We start from the raw sequence: 26,208 nt of genomic DNA on the forward strand, positions 1-26,208 counted from the left end.
CAATGAAGTTATCTCCTCCGCCGCAGTCTGATGACGTCAGTTCTCTGCCATGGTGGTATCTCTTGCAAATGGCGATAGTTCGTTTCCCTTTGCCGGGCGACCAATGCAACAGGTGGGTCCTTACTGTCTCTCCCAAGCCCCGTTTCAAACCTGTGGCCACTACCTATGAAGGCTCGGTAGGCATTTACCTCCGTAGGATGAGAAGGGCCGACCAGTTGTTTCAGCCGGATGGGTTAGTCCTGAGTCACAGCTGTTTGTCTGCGGGAAGCAGGCGAACGGGAGCTTGTATTCAGCCGATCCGGGCTCAGTGTGTGTTCTGAGAGGCCCAGACTGTTCGCCCCAGATCCATGTCAGCTCAGCATTGCCTAGTGATCCTGTGCTGGAGGTCGCGACTCCCAACTCCACAGAATGGGTAGAAATGCAAACAAGGAGGGCCTTGGAATGCACAGTTGCAAGGCCGTTTGCTCCCCCCACCAGATTGTCGGCCCGCGCTCCCCTCCCCTGAAACTCAACTGTTGACATTCTCAAAGTTATAAGAAGTGACTTTGTCTTGAATTGAGTCTTATTTTTTAAAATACAAAGTAAAGCCCCAAATGGACATTTCTTGATTGCTGCTGTGCCAGGTACTGTACTAAACGCTTATATGCTTAATCTCATTTATTTCTCACAATCATCCTGTGAAGTAGGCTTTAGTTCTCCACCTCCTGGCTTCAAAGTCTCAGATCTTAACCACTGTATGTGCCCTTGATAGAAGTGTCCCATCTGTACTTAAATCTTCTTGGGTTTATGTATTTATGAATGGAATGAGTCTTGATTTGTCTACTATATTTATTGTATAGGTAAATAGTAAGTTTTAAAAAGTGAGTTTACATTTGACTTTTGTTGGTGTTATATTCTAGATGAACATTTAGCATCCCTGATTTGTCTGGTCATAAATTGTAGATGTCTGGAGACAAGCATGTATCTGTGTTTCCCTATGGCAATTTACATGCTATAAATACAAAAAGCATATTAATTTGCCCGCAGAAATAAGTTTATAAAAAGTTAGAAGCAGGATATGCTAAATTAAAAGACAGTCACTTGAATTTAATTTAATTTTATTTTAATTTAAAAAAAAATTTTAAAGTTTTATTTTAGTTGTAGGTGGACACAGTACCTTTTATTTTATTTATGTGGTGCTGAGGATTGAACCCAGAGCCCCACACATGTGAGGCGAGCGCTCTACTGCTGAGCCCCAGCCCCAGTCCCTTGAATTTAATAAAAAAAAAAAAAAAGAAATCATTGCCATTTGTTCTGCATTTTTAGCGTAATTCTTTTTTTTTTAAATCCTGAGATGTATGCTATTTATATAAAAATATTTTGCAAATACATCATTCAGAAAGAAGGCATTTATGGATTTTTTTTTAAAGCCAGGTGTGCTCTACCACTGAACTATTCTCCCCCACACACACACACTTTTTTTCTTGTATTTTGAGACAAGGTCTTGCTAAGTTGCTGAGGCTATTTTCAAACTTGAGAGACCCTCTTGCCTCAGCCTCCCGAGTGGCTGTGATGAGAGGTGTGTGCCATTACAGGCTTTTATGAACTTTAAATAGGAACTCAGTGGCACCTAATGAAAGGCAATTGAGTTGGAGTTTTCAGAGAACTTTTTTTTTTTTCTTAGAGAATTTTAATATTTATTTTTCAGTTTTTGGCAGACACAACATCATTGTTTGTATGTGGTGCTGAGGATGGAACCTGGGCCGCACACATGCCAGGCGAGCTCACTACCGCTTGAGCCACATCCCCAGCCCTCAGAGAACTTTTTAATTAAAAATTAATTAAAAATTTTTTTTCTTCCTCTATTCTTACTTTTTAAGTGGTTTGAATAAAATTTGTTCTCCAGTCTGAGTATCTGCTGGGAGATGTCTGGAGGGCCCTTCTATGTCTGCTCATAGACCACATTGCTCTCTACTCCATCCCAGTAGTTGGGTTCATCTCTTCCTTGCATCCCCATCATCCACTGTTTTGTAGCATGAAACCTCTAGGTCATTCATTCAGGTCTGCTAGCCTTAGCTTTGTTTATGTTGCATCCATTTAGATAAAAAGACCTAGTTCAGTGTCTAATAGGTGCTTAGAAAATGTTTATTCATTCATTCTAGCCTCCCAGCCTCTTCTCATGTCAATTATGCCTTTCCATTTTGGTCCACCCAAGTGTGTATATCCTGTTCAAGGTCTGGGCATGAAGCCTTTTCTTTTCTTTTCTTTTCTTTTCTTTTCTTTTCTTTTCTTTTCTTTTTTTAAAGAGAGAGTGAGACAGGAGAGAGAGAGAGAGAGAGAGAGAGAGAGAGAGAGAGAGAGAGAGAGAGAGAGAGAGAGAATTTTTTAATATTTATTTTTTTTTAGTTCTCGGCGGACACAACATCTTTGTTGGTATGTGGTGCTGAGGATCGAACCCGGGCCGCACGCATGCCAGGCGAGCGCGCTACCGCTTGAGCCACATCCCCAGCCCAGCATGAAGCCTTTTCTAATTCTAGTGCAGAAGGATCTTTGATTTCTTAGAACTGGGTACCTCTCTGCATATTGATTTTTCTCTGCCAATCTGAACTGAAAGCCTACTGAAGACAGACATTTGTTTTTATCTTCTTTATCTACCCCAGCCATTAAGCTGCTAAGCATTTTGCAGGGTTCCAAAGAAGTACTTGTTTTCTGATTAACAGTAGTTTTATATATCCTACAAAAGCAAAAAATTCATAATAAGCTTGGTTATTATTTGTGTGTTTCTTGGGAGATGAAGAACAGAATAAAATGAGGAAAGACTATTTCACCTTTTTCTTTAAAATGTCATTCTGATTTCTGAGGCCAAGATTAACTAAGGCAGAGGTCCAATCTTAAGAAGACTGGTCACCCTACTAAGGTCTTTATTATATGCCTTTTGGTTTAGGTCCCTTTGGAGGAAGTTAGGATAAAGGAAGCAATGAAAGTGGAATTACTCCTTAAGGAGATTGCAAATCATTACTGAGTCCACAAAGAAGCACTTTTCTAATAATATTATGTTTTCCTGAAGTATGTTTTGATATCTGTGACATTTTGGGAAACAGAATTAACTAAGAAAGAAAGAAACTATCTCTATGATTTCCTGTTTTAATTTTCTCTGATTTGAAACACCATAGAAATCTTTTATTTCTCTAATAATAGAAATGGTGGATGTGATGAGTTAGCTAACTGGCGTTTCTTCTGGTCCCCATTTTGTAGGATTAGATATTGAGCTTCAGATCTATTTTGAGGATGGAATTTAGATTTAAGTCTTGATAATTTTGTTCAAAATATATTCTGCAGTTACTGTTTTGAAGATGAAATAAGACCTATTTTGTGGCCTTTAGCCTCATATAAAGTGACCTTTAAAAATATTAAAGGAGTAACATTGAGATATGAGGTGAATCATTAGATGTTTATAGGAAAGCTTTAACTGAAGAACATGACATATTAATCTTTGGGATCTGAAAGTGTTAGAATTTTAAAAATTTAACTTTAAACTGTTTTTCTGGATCTTTGTTGGCCTCGTTTCTGAGTCTTCTTTCTCTATACGTCACTTGTTAGGTCATCATAATCAGGTAACACTATGAGCGTGGATACTTTCCCTCTGTTTAGAACCCCAGAAGGCTTATGTCATACCAAATTAGATTATAGGTTATGGGCTGGTTCTGAACTTGGCAATTTATTCATTCTAACAGAACAACTTATGAGGTAAGTTCTGTTACAATCCCTAGAGGTAGATGAGGAAAGTGAGACGCTGCCTGTGGTCACTTTTTTACTCCTTGTGCCTCCTATCACCTCTGATACATGCAGAACACTAATCTAGTCACTCTGCTGAGATGAAGGCTGTTTCAGGGTAAGCAGATCAAAATATCCTGGGATGACTTGCCTTTCCACTCTACTGAGATCTGTGGAGATGTGGATCAAGAGATAGCTGATAACAGCTTTGGTTCTGAGTTTTTTGCAAAACCTGGATTTTCTAAATCCAGTAGCCACCAGATATAATGGTATAAAGCCCAGTCAGACTAACCAGTTTAACATCATAAGAACCAAAGCCACAATCACAACTAATTGTTAGTTGTGTTTTCTTTAAATAATCAGTCTAAAATTTGTTTGATTTTGCATGGAGAATAAGTGTGTTGGAAAGTGATTGGCTGGCATTCTAGCATATCCCATGATTCTGAATCACAGTGGATAACTGTTGATTTTTTTAGGATATCCTTTGTACTAAATCTTATGTTGCCATTAACAGTGTATCACTGGAAGGCAGTTATTGGGGGTTATTGTTTACTGAGTGTATTGTTTCAGTTTGGGAAGGTGAAAAAATTCTATAGTTGGATGATGTTGAGGGTTTGGTTATACAACATGTTCCTGACATGTACTTAATGCTACTGAGTTGTAATTGAAATTAATAACTAATTAATAATTTAATTAACAATTAAAATGGTTAAAATGGTAAGTTTCGTTATGGATATAAGAGAGGGAAAAAAAACTTTTATAGAAAGCATGATTATTTTATCCAGGCCTATGTATGTGAGTGCTGTTGTTTGGTGTATTTTATATTGGTGTTGAATGACAGGAGCACACTTTGAAGTTTGTGACTCTGGCATAGGAAGGCAGTTCTAGTGTGGCACTTAAAGATGGCTGACTCTGGAGTCAGACTGCCTGGTTGTGTGTCCTGGCTCCACCACTTACTTGACATGTGACCTTGGGAAGCTACTTACCTTTTCTGGACTTCAGTTTCCCCATTGTGGAGTAGAGATAATAATTGTACTGAGGCTGGGATTGTGGCTCAGTGGTAGAATGCTTGCCTAGTGTGGGTGAGGCACTGGGTTCAATCCTCAGCATCATATAAAAATAAATAAATAGAAATAAAGGCATTGTGTCCACTAACAACTAAAAAAAATATTTTATAAAATGTACTTATTTCATGGAATGTGAGGATTAAATGAGATAATAATAAAAAATGCTTAAAACACCATCTGTCACACAGTAAGTGTTAAGTGGATGGACATCTAGGGGTAGGTTCTAAGTTACATTACTTATATACATATAAATGTAAGCATAAATTGAATATTTGTTTTTTATTTTTTTTAAAGGTAAAAGAAATAGGAGATTACTTTAAACAACACCTTTTACAGTCCAGGCACAGAGGAGCATTTGAACTGGCTTACACTGGTTTTGTGAAACTAACTGAAATACTAAACAGGTAAAATAAATATCTTTTTGTGTAGGTTTTTAAAAGACTAAATGTATAAACCATATGCTTGGAGTATAATTTAGTTTTGTCTTTTGATGTTGAAAAGAATAAAGACTTAGTTGGCTACAAAACTCTTGGAAGGAATGGTTTTCTTAGGTCTCATTGTGTGATTTACTGCAGACGATTGAGTGAAATGTCCATACCAAGTTGCTCTCTCATTGAAAGGTGATTTGAAGTCAACTCAAAAGTTTTTGCTAAAAATAGCTTTGAAATTACTATTTCTTTTCATTGAACAAAATGAATGTTTTGTCTGTTTGAAAATTACTTGGCATTTGGAATAAAATAAGCCCTGGAGTTTTTTGCATTTGTATGTATTACACACAGAGAAAAACACTTAAGGATTTTGTCTTTTTCTTCATAATTTTGTTTTATAGAAAATGAAAAGGAGCAAAAAGGAGAAAAGATTATTTCACATTACCTAGAAAAATACTTAGGCATATTTCATATATTTAACCAAATGTGTATTTTTGACATAGGTGTTGGTAGTTTCATTCATTCATATAATAGATTTCCTCCAAAGAGCTTATGAGGAAACCTTAAATTACTTAATGACTAAGTGTTCATGGCAAGTGTTCTCTAAATAAAAGGTAGTATTTTCCAGGAAAACATTTCTTTTGCCTGGAAACTTTTTGAAATGAAGCAGAGTTCTGCCATCCTTGTAGCTTCAGCAAACATTTTATTTTGGGCTGTTAAGACATCTACTCCTTGAATATTTTTAAAACTTTTCTTTCACACTCCTGGTGAAAACATTTATAAAACATCTTGGCAGTTATGGGCTGCACAGAATATCTTTAAATAATCCTTTTAAAATGTCCCTGACATTAAACTGCTGATCTTGAAAATATTTTGTTATCTTTTAAACTTTTGTTTCCAGTGTAGATATGACTTATGAATATTTTTTCTCACAATGCAACATTTTCTATTCCTTCAAATCAGTTGACCAATACATATTGAATGTTAGCTGTGTGCTTGGTATTGTGTTTATTTTGGAGACTATACTACTTATTTATAAGACATGGTTTCTGTTAAGAGTTTATGGTTTCATTTGGGAAATAAGCAGGGATGAAGTTCACAATGTTTAAAAAAAGGTGTGCTGTGGGCACCGACTGGTTAGAATAGACACTGGATATAGGCATCCAACATCTCTCTGTGTGTATGGGGGTGTGCTGCTTGCATAGCAGCCTGGAACGTTAGACCAACACACTTGAATAAGATGAAACTGCCAAACTTTTATATGAAATTGACATTCTGTTGTAATGGCATAAGAATAGGCTGGTAGGTCTTCATAGGAGATAGAATTTGTGCTCATGCTTGGGTAAGGTTTGAATGCATAGGAGAAGAAAGCAGGAAAAATCGTTCAGAGGCTAGAATCAGCATGGTTTATTGTTAGGTAACTAAGTCTTCTTGTAGTGCTGCTGCTGCTGCTGCTGCTGCTGGGGTTAGTTATTAGCTAGATAGATTGAGGCCAAATTCTTATCAACCTTGAAAGTAAATTTGCTGTGTTAGGGATGGGGAGAGACATCAATTGTTTTTGATCTGATTCAGATCATAGTGTCATAGACAAGAGAAACAATGATGGGATGTAACTTAAGCTCTTAGTTCTTGGTATACCCATTCTGTTAATTGTTAATTCTGTTAATTGTTAACTGGTACAAAAGTTAACCTCCTTAGCTTCTTATCTCTTCATCTCTAAAAATAAGAAAAAGAATATTTGCCCTCCTGAAAGATCTCTTTGGCTTTGGTTGTATGTAGCAAATAAAATAGATTTTATAAAAACTCTTTGTATTATATAATTTCCTACAAATGTGAGATTCTGTGAGATTTGTTTTGGTTGTGGGGCTGGTTGTATTTTTGGTTGGAGGTGTTAGGTTAGATAGATTGTGATGACAGATTATAGTGAGGAGAGTCTGGATTCAGTTATAATAATCTAGATCCCAGGTGATTGGGGCTTCCTTTATGTCAATGGCTGTGAGGGTGGAGACAAAGATGTGACATTTCAGTTAACTTATGACCTCAGGTAGTAATGGTTCCATATGACAGATGGAGTGATTAGAAGAAAACTCTGGACATATTTTATTACATTTTATGAATTTGTGTGCCAGGAATTAGGGCAGGGCTCAATTGGGTTCTTCTCCTCAGGATATTTGCTGAGTTCAATGGGTAGAACTTAGCTGGCAGATAAACTGTTTGGAAGGGATCTAAACACATTTCTTTGATGGGGACAGCTGGAAGATTGGGCCTAATTGGGACTATGTGTGACCTCTCACTCAGCATGGCAGTCTTGATATAGCTGAATTCTTATGTGGCAGCAGGCTTTCCCCACAGAGAACAATCCAAGAGAACCAGGCAGAAGCTATCTGATCTTTTCAAACCTAGCGTTGGAATTCTCACAGCATTTTGGTTGTTAGTAAGTTTCTAGACGAGGCTGGATTAATTTTCACCTTCTGATGGCAAAGTGGCAAGATCATGTTGTAGAAGAATGTATAGATGAGAGATTCTGTGATAGTCATCTTTGAAAAATGAATCTGCCGCATGAATCATTGAATGTGGGTAATGGAGGTCATCAAGGAGTGATTGCTTCTCTGGTTTTAGTTTCTAGTGACTAGAAAAATGGGATTGATATTGCCTAAATTAAGGAAAAATTGGCTTTGTTCTCAAGGAATGAGGTAATTGGTTTGATAAAGATGAATATGTTTGTTTGGTATGGATCAAGTGTGAGATAATGATGGCATATCCTGGTGGAAATATTTAAGTTACCATTTGGAAATAGGGAATTAGTTTAGCTGATGTAGCAAAAACAGAGATGTAGATTGTGAGTTTTTTTTCCAAAAGCATTGTAGTTAGTAAGATCAAAGTTATTAGAGGAGAGCAAAAATGAGAAGAGAGGACCAGGTACAGAGGCTCCTGAACTACTGTGTTGGTATAGTTGAAGACGTTCCAGATATAAGGAATGGAGAGACTAGGGAAGGCCCCTAATCTACTTCAAAGATCTCCCTCATGGCTGTCACTGGTGGCTTTTAACCCACCTGTTATGAATTCTTGGCTGTTGCTTCCAAACCATGTACTTCTTTCTCTTTTTGGAGACATTTCAAATCTGCCAAACAGAATGTTTTACATAGAACATCTTTATAGTATGTGTGACTTTCTTTTGTTTGGTTTTTATTTTTAAGAGAAAATTTTCTTTTGGACTCCTTTTGAAAGCTTTTTAAAGCTCTTTAGTTATGAAAAATTTGTTGAGGCATATAGCATTTTTCAAACTTGCTAAAAAGAATTCTGGGCGTTCATGAAAACCCACAGAAATGGAGGCCAGCTGCTGGCCAGCTCTTGAACTACAGCTGCGTCAAGGAAGGAAGCACTTAAAGAGATTAATGGGTACATACCCAAAGAGGTAAACATGAGCTATGCCATTTAAACTGGTTTTTAATAGGATTATTCAGAATGTCTTCAAATGTAAACTGATTTCACTGTCATACAATCATCTAGGAATAAATAATGAGGGGCACTCTTTTTCTGGGAAGTTTTTTGAAGTAACACTTGTACACATAAGATACACAAACAATATGTTAAATTTTTATAATCTGATTTTCTTATGTAGTGATTTCTATTTAGAATTTGAAAAAAATCATACTTTCTTCGAAAAACACAGTTACCTGTCATGCATAATTACCTGCCTAAACATTTGGTTGGTTAATGGTTAACTACATTAAAATCATAACTCTTAAGTTGAAGTTCTGATAAAATTCACAATTGCTTATTTACTATATACGATAGTAAATTTCTTAGTATTTGAAGTTGTTCTTTCAATTGAAATGACCAGAATCCTACACTAGGGTGAAAGTTGCAGAATCTAGTTTTCGTTTATCCAGCCATAAATTAAATACTTAATTATAAGTGGACAAAATTATTGACTGCAAATCTAAATCTAGAAGGGATGTTTGTGACTACTTGGCAGTATCTTATTCTTTGTATATTTGAATTGCTCTGCTTATTGCAATATTGATAGGGTTTATAAGATGGTTGCAGTGCAACCATTTTTCCACTGCCAGCTTAAAGATATAAATGCTGGCATTTAGCTCTTTTTGTCATAAAATACTTCTGCTGAGTCATGGAAATCAACACTTATGGCGGACAGAAGTAATTTAAATATGTATTTAAACTTCATTAATCATAGTTATTATAATTCAATAGAAAGCCTTTTAATGAAAAATTGAAATATAATAGTAACAAAAGCCAATTTCTTTTACCTTTCTGGAGATAGAAAGACTATGTCTTTAAAGAAAATGCAATTGAGGGGCTGGGGATGTGGCTCAAGCGGTAGCGCGCTCGCCTGGCATGCGTGCGGCCCGGGTTTGATCCTCAGCACCACATACCAACAAAGATGTTGTATCCGCCGAGAACTAAAAAATAAATATTAAAATTCTCAAAAAAAAAAAAAAAAAAAGAAAATGCAATTGAATAAGAAATAAATGTTGAATGTTAATATATGAGAGTTTTGGAGGGAAAGTCATTCAACTCTGAATGAAAGAATATACCGTCTTGTCAAAAATTTAATAACTTTTTTTTTTTTTTAGTACAAGTGTCAAAAGGATTCTTATTTTGCACTGGACATCCTGTGAATTTTGTTTGATTATTAATAAATAAAGAATAACTAAGTTAAGAGCCACTTTGAGGAGCCATATGAATTCTTCATAGAAGAACAGTCCTGTTGATACTTTGAAATGGATTAAAACGATCTGGGGAAAAGCAGAATGTCTTAATATTCACCATCTAAATCATTGTGTCTTTGGTTTATGATCTGTTAATGACTCTTTAATTTTTAAGTCTGCTCCTATAGTGGAGTCAAATATTATCTTTTTTCTGGAAATTTGTACACTGGTTTTCAAAGTCCTCATAAAAATCCTGTGTTATTTCAGCCACAGCAGAGGGACGTATTCTCAGTGAATAATCTCTATCCTAGTTTTTTAGAACTTAATTTTTTTCTCCTTGATCTCAGGGAAATTGTATTAAGAGAACAACTATCTTCCAACCACTTTTAATGGCCCTCTGGTTGCTAATTCAGTTTAGATGTTGTCCTTGTTACTGTTGTGTGTGTCTGTAACTGAGACTTTGGAGTCACCCCTGAGGTTTTATCTTGTAGTAGACCTTGGCTGTGGGGCTGTGGTGAGGAGGCTAAGATGGCCCCTGCTGATGATGTAGCTTTCTCACTGGGTCTCATTAAGTTTCTCCATGCTTCAGGGTTCTGTTCCCTTTTAAAAACAAGCTGTACACACACACAGCCTTCCTGCACACATCTGTCAGCGTTTAGTTTAATTGAAATAATAAACATGAACCTTGAAATAATAAACACGGAACTTGACCAAAGAATAAATGGAGTTGGAGAATTTAGCTTATGAAATAATTGGAGATTGGAAAAATTTCTAAATTAGGAAAAATAACCATGCTGAAATAGTTTAAGGAAATAATAACATTTCTCAATTAACAATTCATAAGTGATATAACTAATTGGAAGTATCAAAAAATAGCTGTGTTGCCACCTAGGTGGATGGATGAAGCCATCAGAAAGCCACTTTGTAGTCAGAGAATCTGATTTATTAGCATAGAATAATCTAATGACCAATTAGGGGAGTATACAGCACATGTAATTTGATTTTGGTCTGCGGGTTTTATGCTTATCTTAGAATACTTATCCACTACGAGTGAGATAGCTCTGTGGATAGAAGTTGGACTAATCTGTTTATAGAATAATAATTTGCTTCAGTGATCTGCTGAAGACAACTCAAAGGCCTGCGCACTGGCTCCTGCCCTGTGTGTTTCTGTAGGGGCTCAGGCCATAGCACTTGGCTTAGGAAAACAGCATTTTTTCCTGTCAACATTCTCCTCCCCCACCCCAATTTTTGGACCCTTCTTGATTTTGATGAGGAAAATTAGTGGTTCTGATTGTCCCCCACCTGCATGAAAGAATTTGGAGCTATGAATTTGAGTGAGTAGATGTATCTATTGGCTTGTTAACAAGTAGAACCATTTACCCTCACTGGGATTCTGTTTCAGCTCACCATGAGAGAAGCGAGTTGGGCTGTGTAAGCTTCCTTTGGGCATTCTGCTCATTGCACAGTGCTGTTTTCCAGTTTCCACTCGGGAAAGTCTGGGGATTTGGGGTGTGTAAGATTGTGGGAAGCTGGATACATTTTAGAAAACTTCTTTTAGAACTGGTAAACTGATCTCATAGAAATATTTTGTACAATAATATTAATGTACAAAACACATGGTATTAGTGAATTGTTAATGATAAAGCTTAGAGCACTGGGAAGAAACTTACCATTTTCTCTGTGGCAAAAGACACAGCATGTGTTGTATTAGTTTGAAAGGACAAATAGAAGAGCCTTCAGACAGAGAGGATGTCTGCCCTTTTAGCAGAGAGGCAGTCACTAACAAAAGCAGGATTTTGGAATTCCCCAGGACTGTGGTTGGTGACTGCATAGAGCTGGCAAGGGTCCAAGGGCTGCTTCTTTACTCAGGAACCTTTCCCTTTTCCTTACTGACCCCTGGGTGTGTGATGAAGAACCAAAACAAACAAGAAGGGTTTTTTGCATTGTTCTTGGGATTCTTGCCTGTTTTTACCTCTCAGTTCCTTCATTATCATAAACACCAGCAACACTAGAGCTTTGCAGTCACTTCCTTATAAAGTCATCTTTCCTTGCTTGGAGTACACAGAACGTTCATTAACTGGCCTCAACTCTAGATGAGGGATATTGCATTTTGTTTTATTTTATTTTATTTTATGTTATGATGTTTTATTTTTTGGTACCAAGGCTTTAACACAGAGGCACTTAACTACGGAGCCATATCCCCAGCCCTTTTTATTTTATGTATTTTTAATTTAGAGACAGGGTCTCACTTAATTGCTTAGGGCCTTGCTGAATTGCTAGGGCTGGCTTTGAACTTGTGATCCTCCTGCCTCAGCCTCCTGAGAAACTGCACACCTGGTAGGGTAGTGTATTCTTAAAGGCATAGTGACTTGTCACCATTGAGAAGCCTTAAATTCCAGCCCCGCTTTTCCACACCTGGCTTTTCAGTTTTGTACCTACCAGGGGGCACAGCTAATGTGCAGCAGCAGTACCAGTGCTAGTTGGGCCTTAATAACCCCATTTAAGAGAAGGAACATCTATTGTGTGCCAGATATTGTGTTAGATCAACTCCTTTGACAGTTACTCTGAACCTGGAGATAATCAATAGGGTATAAATTTAGGGACAACGGCTTATGTGGGGTCATGATATAGATAGTTGGGTGACATTCTCATCAGGAGCTTTGGGCACTTGTATATTTTAGGGTCATTGCCTTCAGTAGGTCAGGGAATCACATCTTGTTGGAGTTTTAAAGAATTTCTTTAGTGATTTTATTTCATTTTTAAACATTGAGAAGTGAAGTGATTTGTTCATAGTCACATAAGTAGGTGACAGAACTAGTACTAAAATCAAATATTTTTCTGGAATTTTCTTAGAGATTAGCAATTTAACAAAAGTTTATTGATAAGCTGCTTTATATACAGGATTGTGCCAGGTGGGCACTATAGAGGGTAAGAGTACTGGAAAAACACAGACCTTGTTCTTAGAGGAACTTCTAGCCTAGCATTTTAAACTTGGGAATTAGATAAGTGAATTTATAGACTCAGACAAAGGTCCACTTGTTGAGCTATTCCAGGTGATGGGGAAAATCATTAATGCTAATAACCAAAAAGCAAGGCAAGAAAAAAAGTGCTCGATGGGAGGCAGAATGGCGCTTTAGACGCATCATTTGGTGTTGGGGTGCTGCCTAGAAGGAGGACAGACGATTGGAAGTACCAGTCAGGAAATTGGGAGAGGAGTCAGAGTTGGAGATAGGGTGACCTGAGACTCCCCCAGTTTTTTCGTACTGAAGTACAGTGTCCAGGAAAGCCCTCAGTCCCAGGCAAAAAGAGAGTTGGTTACTCTGACTGGAAATATGTATTTGAAAGACAAACAAGAAATAGTAGAAGCCATGAGCTTGGAAGGAGGTCTCCTAAAGAGGCTTAAGACAGAAGGGAAAAAGTTATAACCTTGGATTAATGTTTTATCTATTGCTAAAACTTGAAATATTGGTTTGCAACATAGTTTTTACCTCACTAACAACTGTACAACACTTTTTATGAACCTGAACTATCCTTGGTTTTGAGCCCTATACTTGGTTTTGTTTTGGATTCTGGGGAAAAAAAAAAACACAAAAAGAATATCTTTTGGGGCAATATTTAGATTAATAATGTTCATTTTGATAGGCTACTTGGAGATTTCAGTAGAAAATTTCATCCCTTTGGGATGTAGAGATTTGCTGAATGTGTTTATGCTTGATTTAGGAAGCTAAGCAGCTGACTCCATCACCAAAGAACACGTGTTTATGCTTTCTTCTCTAGTTACCGTAGCCTCTGTATTTGTCAGCCTGGCTTATTAGAATGCATACTCAAGGCAATTGGTCGATCATAGACCATTCATTTATTTATTCAAAAATATTTCTTGAGTTTTCTGTTAGATGCCAGGCCCCATTGTAGATGCTGGTAATAGAGAAATGAACAGAAAAGAGTATGTTTTTATTTTGAAGGACACATAATAGTCACAAGAAACTATCAGATTGCAATGGTATTTTGGCGTGATAAAGGTTTGGTGGCAAGATAAAGCTTTTCTTCTTGGACTAAAGTACCGTTCTGAGTAATGAGAAGCAGCAACTTTCTGGGGAAGAACTTTTCAAACAATGGGAGCAGCTAGGCAAAAGTGCTTTGCATATTTAAAGAACAGAATGGGATGAGATGAAGAAGAATGAGGTTGTCCAGATGCGCAGGGCTTTGTGAGCCACTGTAAGGAGTTTGGATTTTGTGCTCCCTGGAAATTATTTTTCTTTTTAAAATATTCCACATGGGTGGAAAATTAAAAGGTATCTTGGGAGCTGTACAAACAATAATGTGGATTCTCATGAGTACCTTTGAGATTATGAACAAATAAAGTACGTATATGTGTTACAGAATTGCCTATAATGAATGGGAAGAAATTGGATTGGATAATGAGAAATTTTGTTAATGTATAAAATAAATGCAGATAAAGTTAGCACTGGTCCTTTCTAAGCTGTTCATATCTTGTTCCTGACTCTTTGCCTGCCTGTTCTTAAACTTGAGATCGTTTGCTTTGGTATCATTGGGAGATTGTGTGTGTGTGTGTGTGTGTGTGTGTGTTAGTGTGTTGCTGGGGATTGAACCCAGGGCCTTGTAAATACTAGGTGAGTATTCGAACACTGAGCTATATCCCCAGCTCTAGTAGATGGTTTTAGACACATAGACTATTTGAAGCAAGTAGCTCATGAAAGCAAAGATATCTTTTTACATAGAAGATAATTTTTCTCTTCTAAATCTATAGGATGTACTGCTACAAGTGTTAGGGTGTAGAAAGGCACCCTCTGACATAGTTCAAAGTCAATAATCTGCATTTTTTTATGTTACAGGCAGATAAAAGCTTTGCTTTTATCTTGGACTTAGGGCAAATGTTTGATAAAACTAAAATTCTGCATGACAACATTAATATGATATGAGTTTGGAGGTGATTCTGACATTATCAGATTATCTTTCCATTTACTTTTTCTGAAAGACTCTTTTTAAAAATGTATAGATACGTGTTTTTCAGTCTTTTATGATTTCATCTGTAGGGAAGAAAACAGCTCTTAGATCTTTACCAATTATCCTCCCCTTGGTTATCTGTGTATCATTTACTCTGAATGTATTGTGAAGTGTTTAACAATCTAAAAGAGTGCTATCGTGAGTAGCCAGTCTTAGAGTTTGTTATTGTTGAAATTATTGTTTTCATTCAGATGATGCTGTTGATGACTGATGATGTTGAGTTTGAGTAAACATGTATCATTTACTTCATATCAAGGATAGGGACAAATTCTTGTTCTGTCCCCAGAACTTTCCTTGGCATAACTCAGAATTGTTTAAATGGTTGGTAAATGAAAAATAAGGGGAGAAAAATAAGGAATCTTTGTAAGAAAAACATTTATTAATAATCAGCAAATAAATGGCTGTGTTATTGATTTTTATTTTTCTTGACATAGTAGAAAGCCTTTAGTGATGACAGCATGGTAAGCAAACGGTTTGGTAAACAGAGGTATAAGCACATCTTTGCCTTTACTCATGATTAATTTCCTAGCAATTGGGTCTTGGTACATTTCTGGGAAATTGCTTCATATATTAGCTTTAAATGTACTTCATGTTTCAATGTGAAATTAGTTGCTTTGTGTTTGTAGGTGAGATAATTCCTTTAGGCCACCATGAATCATTCAGTTAATAAAAGAAAGCAGTTTATTAACAGAAATGCATTTCCCAGTTCCCCAGGGGTATTGGAGTACCTCCAAAATGAATGAGACACAGTTCATTTCATGCCAGTCACAAGTGGGTTATCCACCAAGAAGATTTTCTGTAAGATACTCTAATTCTCTTGGTAACTTTCCATCTATATCACCAAGTTAATTTAGAACCATTTTAACCCCACCCTGATGTTCAAAGATTGAAAACAGTCTGAAAGACAACCTAAATAAAACAAGGTTAGGAAGATAATTTCTTAAAAGTAATATTTTCTGATAATACATCCCAAAGCCACATGAAAATGCTTCCTGATTTATATGCTGCTCAGCATTTTTAGTCTATTGCTCTGTTTCTAGGGCATAGGATTGTGCAACATAGGTAGTAGGTGCATCATAGATCATTTTTTAAAATGAAAGAATGAAATCCATTGAAGCAAATAATAGAGAGTTGATGGTATCTTTATCACAAGACAGATAAGCCAGAAATGTAACTAAGCATTTATAGCAGGTGCCTTGAAATCATGCCTTCTTGCTAAGCAAGAGCTTTGGTGTCAGTCTCCTTTTTAATTCTCTTTCTGCACTTATTCACTCTATACCATTGGGCAAATATTTAACTTCCCTTCACCAATTTAGATTTTTAATTTTTTACCCAATTTATAAAAATAGATGTGAAATTGTTGAACATGCTGGAAGGTCTAGTGAAAACTGTCATCTAGAGTTTACGGCCACATTGTCAGTCTCTGGAGGAAGAACATTCAGGGCAGAGAGATGTCAGGTGCAAAAGTCCCGAGAGGTATGGACTTAGGGTATTTAAGGAATCAGGTAAATATGACTGAAGTGGCGTGCATCAGGGAAGGAGTTGTTGATGAGATCAGAGAGGTAATGGGAACTAGACATTGTGTAAGGACTTGGCTGTTCCTTTGAGTAAAATGGAGAGCCAGGGAAGGGTTTGTGAATAGAAGAGTGAACATTTGTGGTAGAGACTGAACATTTAGTTGGTTTGCATCTGATTCTTAAATAGAAGTTATCCCTTCATTTATCTTAGGAGTGTACTCAACACAGTTATTTTAAAGCCTCTATCAGACTGCTTCATAAGATCATTTTCATAGGGAGTGAATTTATGTTCTAATTACTGGATTTTAAGATTGTCTTAATATGAAATTTATTTCTGTAATCTGAATTTTGGTTTGCTGCTGTGATGGGAAGGCTTTTGGTTTGTTTACTTATTTTTCTCTTGGGAGCTCATTTCTCTATCTAAGAAACTATATTAGATGGTGACATTTTGCTCACCCACCCTTGTTTCCAGTTTGTTCCCCAGTGATATGGGGGATACCACAGATCAAGTCAGAGTTAGTAGCCAGCCTGATCCAGGGTCTTCTGGTGCCCACGACTTTCCTTGGCTGCAGCCCCAGGCAGCTTTGGCAGTAGCCCTTTTTCAGTGTCCTTTCATGAGAGAGGATGCCACTGAAATTCTCTGTTTCCCAGGAGAAAGGCAAGTTACACCATGAAAATGGACTTTGTGGCCACCACTGCTGCTTGTAAACCTGTCACCCAGCAAGCCTCTGGCATCAACACACTCAGTGCTTTGTGTTTTCATTCAGTGTTACCCAGATGATTATCTTGTTTTCCAGCTCATCTGGTTTTAGTGTTTCTATTTGTATATTTTGGGTATTTATTACTAGGATGTGTTGTGTGTGTGGGGAGTGTCTTGTTAAAATGGAAACAAAATAACTTTTCAGTCTTTATCACAAATTCCATTGAAACTCTTTAGAACTTGCATTTTTCATTATCAGATATCATATTTTTAGAAAACAACTGTTAAGAAGAACTTATTAAACATTTTATAAGAATCAAGTCATTGAACCCTTCCACCAACCTCATTTTTTTTTTTTTAAAGAGAGAGTGAGAGAGGAGAGAGAGTGAGAGAGAGAGAGAGAATTTTTTTTTTTAATACTTATTTTTTAGTTCTTGGCGGACACAACATCTTTGTTGGTATGTAGTGCTGAGGATCGAACCCGGGCCGCACGCATGCCAGGCGAGCGTGCTACCGCTTGAGCCACATCCCCAGCCCCCACCAACCTCATTTTGATAGAAGAGGAAAGTGAGAAATGGAGAGGTTTAGTAACTTACCTGGATCACACAGATGTAAGGTGACAGAGAAAGGATCTAAACCTGATAACTTGACCCTAGAGTTGCTATTCCTAACCATCATGATACATATTCTCTCATCTGTCAGTTGGGAAAAATAGTAAGTTTCTCACAGATTTGTTGTTTGTAATAATGAAGTAAGATCAGATATGAAAAACCTGGTGTTGACCGGATGTGTCATAATAGAATTTAATAAATGTTTTTCTTTTCTTTGTAGCAGGCAATATAGTTCTAGTGTTTCATAAAATATACTAGGTTTCATTTTAGTGAAAAACATGGGGAGTCCTGTTGTTGAACCAAATTCTCCTGTATGGCTAGGAGGATGAGGGGTTTGGCCTGGAAGAGTTGTAGAGCTAGAAAGAAAGGGAATCAGAAAAATAGGATCCAATGGCAGAGTCTAAATTGGAAACCAAACAATTCAAGGATTCTGCAGAAAAGCTCGTTTGAATTTGGGGAATTCCAGAGCAGAACAAGAAAGTCTGGACTAGATAGTAAGAAGTAGTGCCTTGAGCATTTCCCAGAATTCCTGAGGTTCCTAGTTTTCAGTAGTGGGCAAGGAAGGCTCTTTCTGAGGGCACTTTGCCAGCTATAACCTTGTAAAACATTCTTCTGACTTTTGTTTTCAAATTCCCCAAATTAGCAAGGAGCATTTGGTGCTTAGTGCACAATACTCAAGGGAATAAAGGGCCTGGCCAAATGTTTACACTTAAAATAGCCAGGAATCTAAATCAGGGCCTTGCCTCTGAGGCCTTGACTTTCACTATTCCTACACAACCTTCAAAATGTAGCTCAGATTCCACCCCTTCTAGGATACTATACACCTTATGCTAAGGAATTGCTGTAGATAAATTAGAAGGGTATAGAAAGAAAAGGTTCTTGTGAGATGCAGTTTATTTGGAGAAAGTTTTATCAATTTGGATGAAGAGGGATATTTGTAGAGAACAAAAACAAATGCTTGGAAATATGGCACATCCCAACATTGTGTTGTGTTAGCATGGAAACCATCAAAGAGAACAACCTTACCAGAATCTTACTTCAGTCTATGTAGGAACTGAAAAAGCTGAGGTTTGATTTAAGGAAAAGGACTGAGTTCATATCATTGGTGATCTTTCAGACTAGGAGAATTTGATCAAGTTGGAAGAGGAGTTAAATAGATCAAGATTGGTTAAGAGTCAAGAGCCATTGTAAGTTTATGCAAAAGGAGAGAGATGCATTGTGAGACAGCCCAGTCTGAACTCAGACCTGCCTGCTTTCTAGAACCTCTGTATACCAGGCAGGCAGGCCCAGGAGTGACTCATTGAACATGTTGAGGATCATCACTGAACTAGGATTTGATGTACTCTTATTTCAGTGCACTGAACAGAAGCAAAGGAAGTAGGAAAGTACCCCTCATCTGATGCTGTTCCCTTTTCCCTTAGTTTTTCCTACATAGTGAATCCCATGCAAGACGTCACCTTAGATGACAGTATTACCTGTACTCCAGTTAGCCCTGTGTTGGGGAAGAAAACACATGTAAATGAAATCCATTGATAATATTAGATCAATAGTTTTTATCTATCACCTGTATAACTCCAGGTTTTTCTCAGGGGGTGAGATCACAAAAATGACCTATGCGTTAATTCTCTTTCTTTCTTTTCCTTGCCCACTCATTATGGACTAAATTAATCCAAATGCACTATTTTTTTTTTGACAGTAAAGAAGGAACAAAATAAAGCAGTTATATAATCTACAACTTTATCATTAGAACAAATAATTGCCTGGAGGCATTTGGATTTCAGTGTTTTTTTTTAAAAAAATTTATGTTTTAGTTGTAGTTGGACACAATACCTTTATTTTATTTATTTATACGTGGTACTGTAGATCGAACCCAGGGTCTCGCATGTGCTAGGCAAATGCTCTGCCACTGAGCCACAACCCCAGCCCTGGATTTCAGTTTTTGATTGAGCCATGGTGTGAGGATTATACCAACTTGGCAATGTTAGTAATAAACTAAATAAATTATTCCATGAAACATTATTTTAAAAATATACAAAATCCAGTGGTTTATAATTTAATTTCAATCCTCAAAAATGTAAAAGGTATGAACATTGTTTTAATTATGAAAAAGTTCAGACATGTATATGTGTATATCCTACAAACATAAGTTTAAAGGAGAGAGACTAATAGAATGAATTGCCTTTGTTCATCACCCAGATTCATTGGCTATCAAAGGTTTGCCATATGTGGCTTTGTCTGTTCCTTTGCATTGTTGTTTGATGAAGCATTATAAAGTTCATCACAATTTGTGATTTGCACTCCTACACATTCCAGCATGCACCTCTAAAATTACTTACGCTTTCACATCCATACTGCCATTGGCACATCTTAAAAATAATTCCTTGGTGTCATCTCTGGAACTTATATAAATTTCCTCTATTTCTTGGCAGTATCTTTTTTTTTTTTACACTTGTTTTGTTTAACTCAGGATCTGAAGAGGGTTCACACATTGCATTAAGTTCTGTGTCTTTGAATCTGATTTAATTCAGTGGTTCAGATTTTTAGAGAGCTGGTTTTGATGGCTGAGGTGGATGGATTTTTTAAAAAAAATTCTGTGAGAAGCAGGATTGATGATAGCTTTTAATCTATGCTAACATGAAGGAAACCTTTTAAATCAGAGTCTGAGTAGGGTGTTTTGATTATAATGCTTATGGCCAAAGTATTTTCGAAGTCCCTGTCAAATTTTTTAAAGCGACTCTTTTAAAGTAGTATTGTTTATATATAATCTGTTCTATGTGAAACATATGCCTGAATTTAAGCTGCTGTTTGGAATGTGTGTTAGTCAGTTTTTCTTCACTGTGACCAAAATACTCTGTAAGAATAACTTAGGTTCCATGGTTTCAGTTAGTCCTTGGTTGGCCGACTCCATTGCTCTGAGCCTGAGGTGAGGTGATTATCATGGTGGAAGGGAATGGTGGAGGAAAGCTGCTCAATTCATGGTAGCAAGAAATTTGAGAGAACATGTAAGGAGCCCCCCCCCCCAAATATAATTCCCAAATGTAACGCCCCTAGTGACCTAATTCCTCAGGCCTTGCCCCACCTTCCTCTAGTTGCCACCCAGTAATCCATTCAGATTATTAAACCATCAGATGAACTAATCTACTGATTAGGTTACAGCTTTCATAAACTAATTGAATCACTTCACTTCCAAACATTCCTGCATTAACACATGAGCTGTTTGGGGAATACCTCATATCCAAACCATAATATTCTGCCCCTGACCACCAAAAACTCATTTTGCATCTTACGGTTCAGAATGCATTCAGTCTATCTCCAAGAGCAAATGATTAGTCAGAAACTGAAGTTATTGCTGGCCATGGTGGCACATGCCTGTAATCATAGTGACTTGGGAGGCTGAGGTAGAAGGATTGCAAATTCAAGACCAGCCTCGGCAATTTAGCAAGGCCCTAAGCAACTTAGTAATATGCTGTCTCAAAAGAAAAATTAAAAAGGGGTGGGGATGTGGCTCAGTGGTGGTAAAGTACTCTGGGTTCATCCCTACAACCAGGAATAACAAAAACACAAAAAGAAAAAAAAAATAGGAACTGAAGTAATCTATTGTTGAATAAGGGGGAAAAGAAATTCCAAACATGTTTCTAATTCTCAATACAAATCAGAAGCCAGTCATATTTCTGCAGATTGTTTTCCTCAATTTAAAAAAGAGTATATTTTTCTGACTTTTTTATGTTTATTTTCACATATTAATTGCAGTTATGTGTAAGTATTATACTTCTAAGAAAATTGTGTCTACCTATCACTGAATATGCTATTTCTTTAGATAATGTTATATAATCTGATAGGGTATATGTTTAAAAATTACAAAAAAATGTTCTTAAGTACTCTAGGAAAACAGTAAAAGGGCAGAAACCCACTGATACAATGTTCAAATAACCTCAAGATGTTCTTGCCTCTTCCCAGATAGCTTTGATTCTTAATGTACCACAGGTTGTGTTGAAAATTTTATTTGTGGTAAGCCACATTTTGAGAGAGTTGAAAATAGAATTTAAAACATGTTTACTTTGTGTGTAATCTCTATAAAAATAGAACATAAATTATAGTAAACTGTAATTATATTCTCTGTTGGAGATCTTGAGTCTTACATTAATCTTCTCTTGAACATTATGAATATGGAGGCAAGACTATGTATTAAAGCTTAGTTTGCAGATAAGACACTTGCTTGGTACATAGTAGTTCTAAGATGTGGAATCTTCAATAGCTTCAAATCTTAAGACCCATAGTAAAGAGGAGAGTAAGTGAACAGTACAAAGGAGGGATTTTTTAAATAGCATCCCTTCTGCCCCCAATGCAAAGATATTTATTATTTTCTAACAGGGTTAATATATAGGACTAATTTGCACTTTTTTCTCTTGGTACCTGATAATTCCAAATGTTTGCTCATATGTACCATTCAGGTGCCCTAATGTGAGTTTGCAAAAACTGCCAGAACAGTGGTTATGGAATGTTTTGGAGGAAATCAAAAGCAGCGATCCTTCATCTAAACTCTGTGCTACAAGGCGCAGTGCTGGAATTCCCTTCTACATACAGGTATGTATCTATAGGACCACAGCTGGCTGTTTGTTTTTTGATAGTGTATTCTAACCTCCTTGACATGTGAGTGAGCTTTTTGCATAAGGGACATTTCTGTCTCCTTAGTACCATAGCATTTATGGCTTTGTTTTAATGTGTGGACAGTGTGTTCTGTGACAGCTCTTTCTTGGAATGAACCCTCCAAGAGGTCAATCTTGTAATATAAACAGAAGGTGGTATAGATTTCCGCCTGTGGATTAAGTAGACAGACATCACTGTGGCACATGCATTGCTCACTTCCAGGAAGTATGTGTTGCCCCACCTTCCAAATTGCAAAAGAATAGTTTTCCTCTCTTTTCAGGACCCTCAAGACTTTCTATAGGCAACCAATGTTAATAGGTTCTTTTGAATTCTTCCATGAAATGACTGACCATAAGGTGATCATAATCCTAATAGCTGCTAACATTTTTTAGTGGTTATTTCCTGTGCATTTCCTCATGTAATCTTTCCCCAAACCCTATGAGATAGCTACTGTTATCATTCTGTATGTTCTAGGTAAAGAAACTGGGACTTAGGAGAGTTAAGTGACTTGCCGAAGGCCACTGAGATAGTAAGAACTCAAAAACAAAACAAAAAACACCCCAAAACGTGAGCCCAGACCACTTGACTCCTTATCCCCTCTGGATACAAAAATGTCTGTGTGCACACAGTTCCTGAATGCAGAGGAAAACATACTAGAGCCACTGTTGGTTCTGTGTTCTTTTTCACAATACTTTAAAGATTGCTGCATATCAGAATACCCACGGTTTATTTTTAATGCCCCAGTCTGACCCATTTTGAATCTGTGTGGTTCTTTTGACTGTATCTGTTTCCTACTCTGTGTATTTATGCATCATTCATCTATTTCAGGACAAATGTTAAGGTGACAGTGAGGTCGTGCTGCATATTGTGCTTTGTACTTTTTCTTTCTGTGGTTTTCAACTAGTATGAAGTATTGATCTTGTTGACAGAACACTGAGCAGGTGTACCTTTCTACTCCAGCCTCAGTAAAAGTGCCATGACTTTGCCCAGTACTTTGGGGGAAAAAAGCGGTGGTTCCAAGAAGATATTTTGGTAATTGAGTGTAGCTTTCTTTCTTTCTTTCTTTTTTTTTTTTTAGTTGAGTGAAGTCTAAATTATTAGAAAAATACGCTCAAAGATACTCTATTTCTCTCAGCAGGACTTACCAGTAACATTATATATTCTTTGTTCTGATGAAAACTTCTGCCTAGTGTTAGCTATGGAGAAAAACTACCTGCTTAGTTTATAAGTTTACTTTTGTTTAGATAGATATAAATTTTTTTGATAGTTATTAAAATAATATATATGTTTTCTGAGCATAAGTGTACTGTGAGAAATTTCTTTTAAACTTGTTTTGTGGTTGTCTCTCCCTCTGGAGATGGCCCACATTCTCCCTGGAGTGTGTATTTTTTGCTTTATCCCCAAAGCTTCTCACTCTTTTTTAAAATATTTATTTATTTTCTTAGTTGTATTTGAACACAATATCTCTATTTTATTTATTTATGTAGTGCTGAGGATCGAACCCAGGGCCTTTCACGTGTGAGGCGAGTGCTGAACCGCTGAGCCACAACCCCAGCCCAAAGCTTCTCACTCTTGAGATAGCCTGCATTCTCTCTTGAATATGTTTCTGCTTTCCCAAATAACCTCTTCCTGTGTCTCTGACTGATGTGTGCTGCAATTCTTTTCTTCATGTGTAAGTGCCATGGACCTCACTTGTCTTGAGTCAAAGTCCCTCTCTCAGGGATCTCCTCCAGTAATAGGTTCAAATCAGGGTGTCCCTCTTTGTTCTAGAGTTTCAGGGCTGAGGGTGTAGCTTAGTGGTAGAGTGCTTACCTAACATGGCCAAGGTCCTGGGTTTCATCCTCATCACTCCCAAAAATTAAAATAAAAATAAACATCTTTTAGATTTTCCTCTTTTCTGGCTTATAAATGCTTAGAAAATATTGATTAGCTTAAAACTTTTGCTCTGGGGAGCCAGAGGTTACATAATTGAAGAAAAGTAGATATGGAAGAAGGGAATCTGAGAAGATGACTAAGTGATATTTCTTTAATAGCTTTGGGGAGATATAATTCACTTATGATACAATTCGTACATTTCAAGTGTGAGTTAATGATTTTTAGTATATTTGCAGAACTGTAAACCATTAGTCCAATCTAATTTTAGAATATCACCTGAAAAGACCTCCAAACCCATTAGCAGTTGCTCCCCATTTCCCTCTACCGCTGCTGCTCCTAGCCCTAGGCAACCACTAATCTACCTTCTGTCTCAACAGATTGGTCTGTTCTGGACATTTCATGTAAATGGAATCATACAATATGACATCTTTGTGTCTGGCTTCTTTCAGTTAGCATTATGTTTCAAGGTTTATCTGTGTTGTCACATGGATCAGCACTTCATTCCTTTTTACTGCCTCAAGTGGATTGATATTCCTTTTTTATGTTTCTTGGATTTTGGTGAAGTGTTTGTTACAAAGTGAATGAGCAGCTCCTGCAAAATTCAAATATGAGATCCCTTTGGAATTCGCAGTGTTCCTTCTTGTCCCAGGGAGTTTCAAATACAATGATTTGATTAGTCTTCCAGGAATAGAGTCTTCTATGAAAAATTAAGAAGTTGATCAATCTCTAGGAAGCCTCAAATTCTTTACAAGAACTCTAACCCAGAGGGTTTATTGTTTTGTTGTTGAATCAACTGAAGAGAATTTTTTGTTGGATAAATTTGTTACCCAAAGTGACTTGCTTATTGTATCTGATTCTTGCCACCTAATTGTGGCTCTTAAGGACTGGAGTAGTTAGAAAGAGCTGGGTGTGCTGTAATCCCAGTGACTTGGAGGAAACTGAGGTAGGAGGATCACAATTTCAAGGCCAGCCTGGGCAATTTAGTAAGACCCTGTCTCAGAATAAATAAAAAGATCTGGGCATCAGCTTTGGGTAAAATGCCCCTGGGTTCTAACCCAGTACTGGGGAAAAAAATAGCTGTATGTTTTTAAGAGAATTTTGAGTATGGGAATTGATTATTGATGCACGAAAGCAAGAAATTGCTGTATGTAAAATAAGAGCTCATTAATAGCTGCATTTTAATTTTTTTAATAGGCATTGTTGGCATCTGAACCGAAGAAAGGCAAAATGGAGTTGTTGAAAATAACAATGAAAGAATTAATCTCCTTGGCTGGGCCTGCTTGTGACTCACAAAGCACAGTTCCTCAGGTAATAATGAAAATAAATAAACCCTGCTAAGAGGGCAGTGATTTTAAAATCTTTGCTACATATTTATTTTCTAAAAGTATCTGGTAAAAATAAAGAACTCTAGAAGATCAGGCATTTGAAGTTTGGATTTTGTTTTCCTGTCCATAAAATAAGCTGTTACTTTAGTTGATATGTAGGTCAAAATATTTTTAGCCTGTTGTGGTGTCTCGGGCCTGTGATCTTCAGCAACTCAGGAGGCTGAGGCAGGAGGAACACAAGTTTGAGGCCAGCCTAGGCTGTTTAGTGAGACCCTGTCTCAAAGTTAGAAAGAAAAACAAAACAAAACAAAACAGGGCTGGGAATTTAGCTCATGATAGAGGGCCCCTGGGTTAAATCCTTAGTACTATTAAAAAACCCAAACCAAACAAACAACAACAACAAAAAAACTATTTTTAAACTCTGGTGTAAACATAGATCTGATATAAGATATTTTATAAAATTACTATTGCATCTACAAATTGGAAAGTGGATATACAATTACTTTAGAATTCATGTTTGTTTCTTTGAGTTAATGTACATTTTGAAACTAAGTAGTTGAATCTTTCCCTAAAATGTAATATCTGAC

At 36.8% G+C, this 26,208-nt stretch overlaps 1 protein-coding gene across 1 annotated transcript in view; it reads left to right on the plus strand.

Moving 5' to 3' along the window:
• THADA (THADA armadillo repeat containing) overlaps positions 1 to 26,208 on the plus strand; it is a 329,564-nt gene that overhangs the window by 62,428 nt on the left and 240,928 nt on the right. Inside the window, exons 22-24 of the mRNA XM_081264069.1 lie at positions 5,115 to 5,224; positions 22,226 to 22,358; positions 25,491 to 25,604. Coding sequence (XP_081120195.1) covers positions 5,115 to 5,224; positions 22,226 to 22,358; positions 25,491 to 25,604 — 357 coding nt within the window. The remainder of the gene's footprint in view (positions 1 to 5,114; positions 5,225 to 22,225; positions 22,359 to 25,490; positions 25,605 to 26,208) is intronic.

The sequence above is a fragment of the Spermophilus citellus genome (assembly GCF_964194105.1).
Source record: "Spermophilus citellus genome assembly, chromosome: 13".
In the NCBI taxonomy this organism is placed as follows: domain Eukaryota; kingdom Metazoa; phylum Chordata; class Mammalia; order Rodentia; family Sciuridae; genus Spermophilus; species Spermophilus citellus.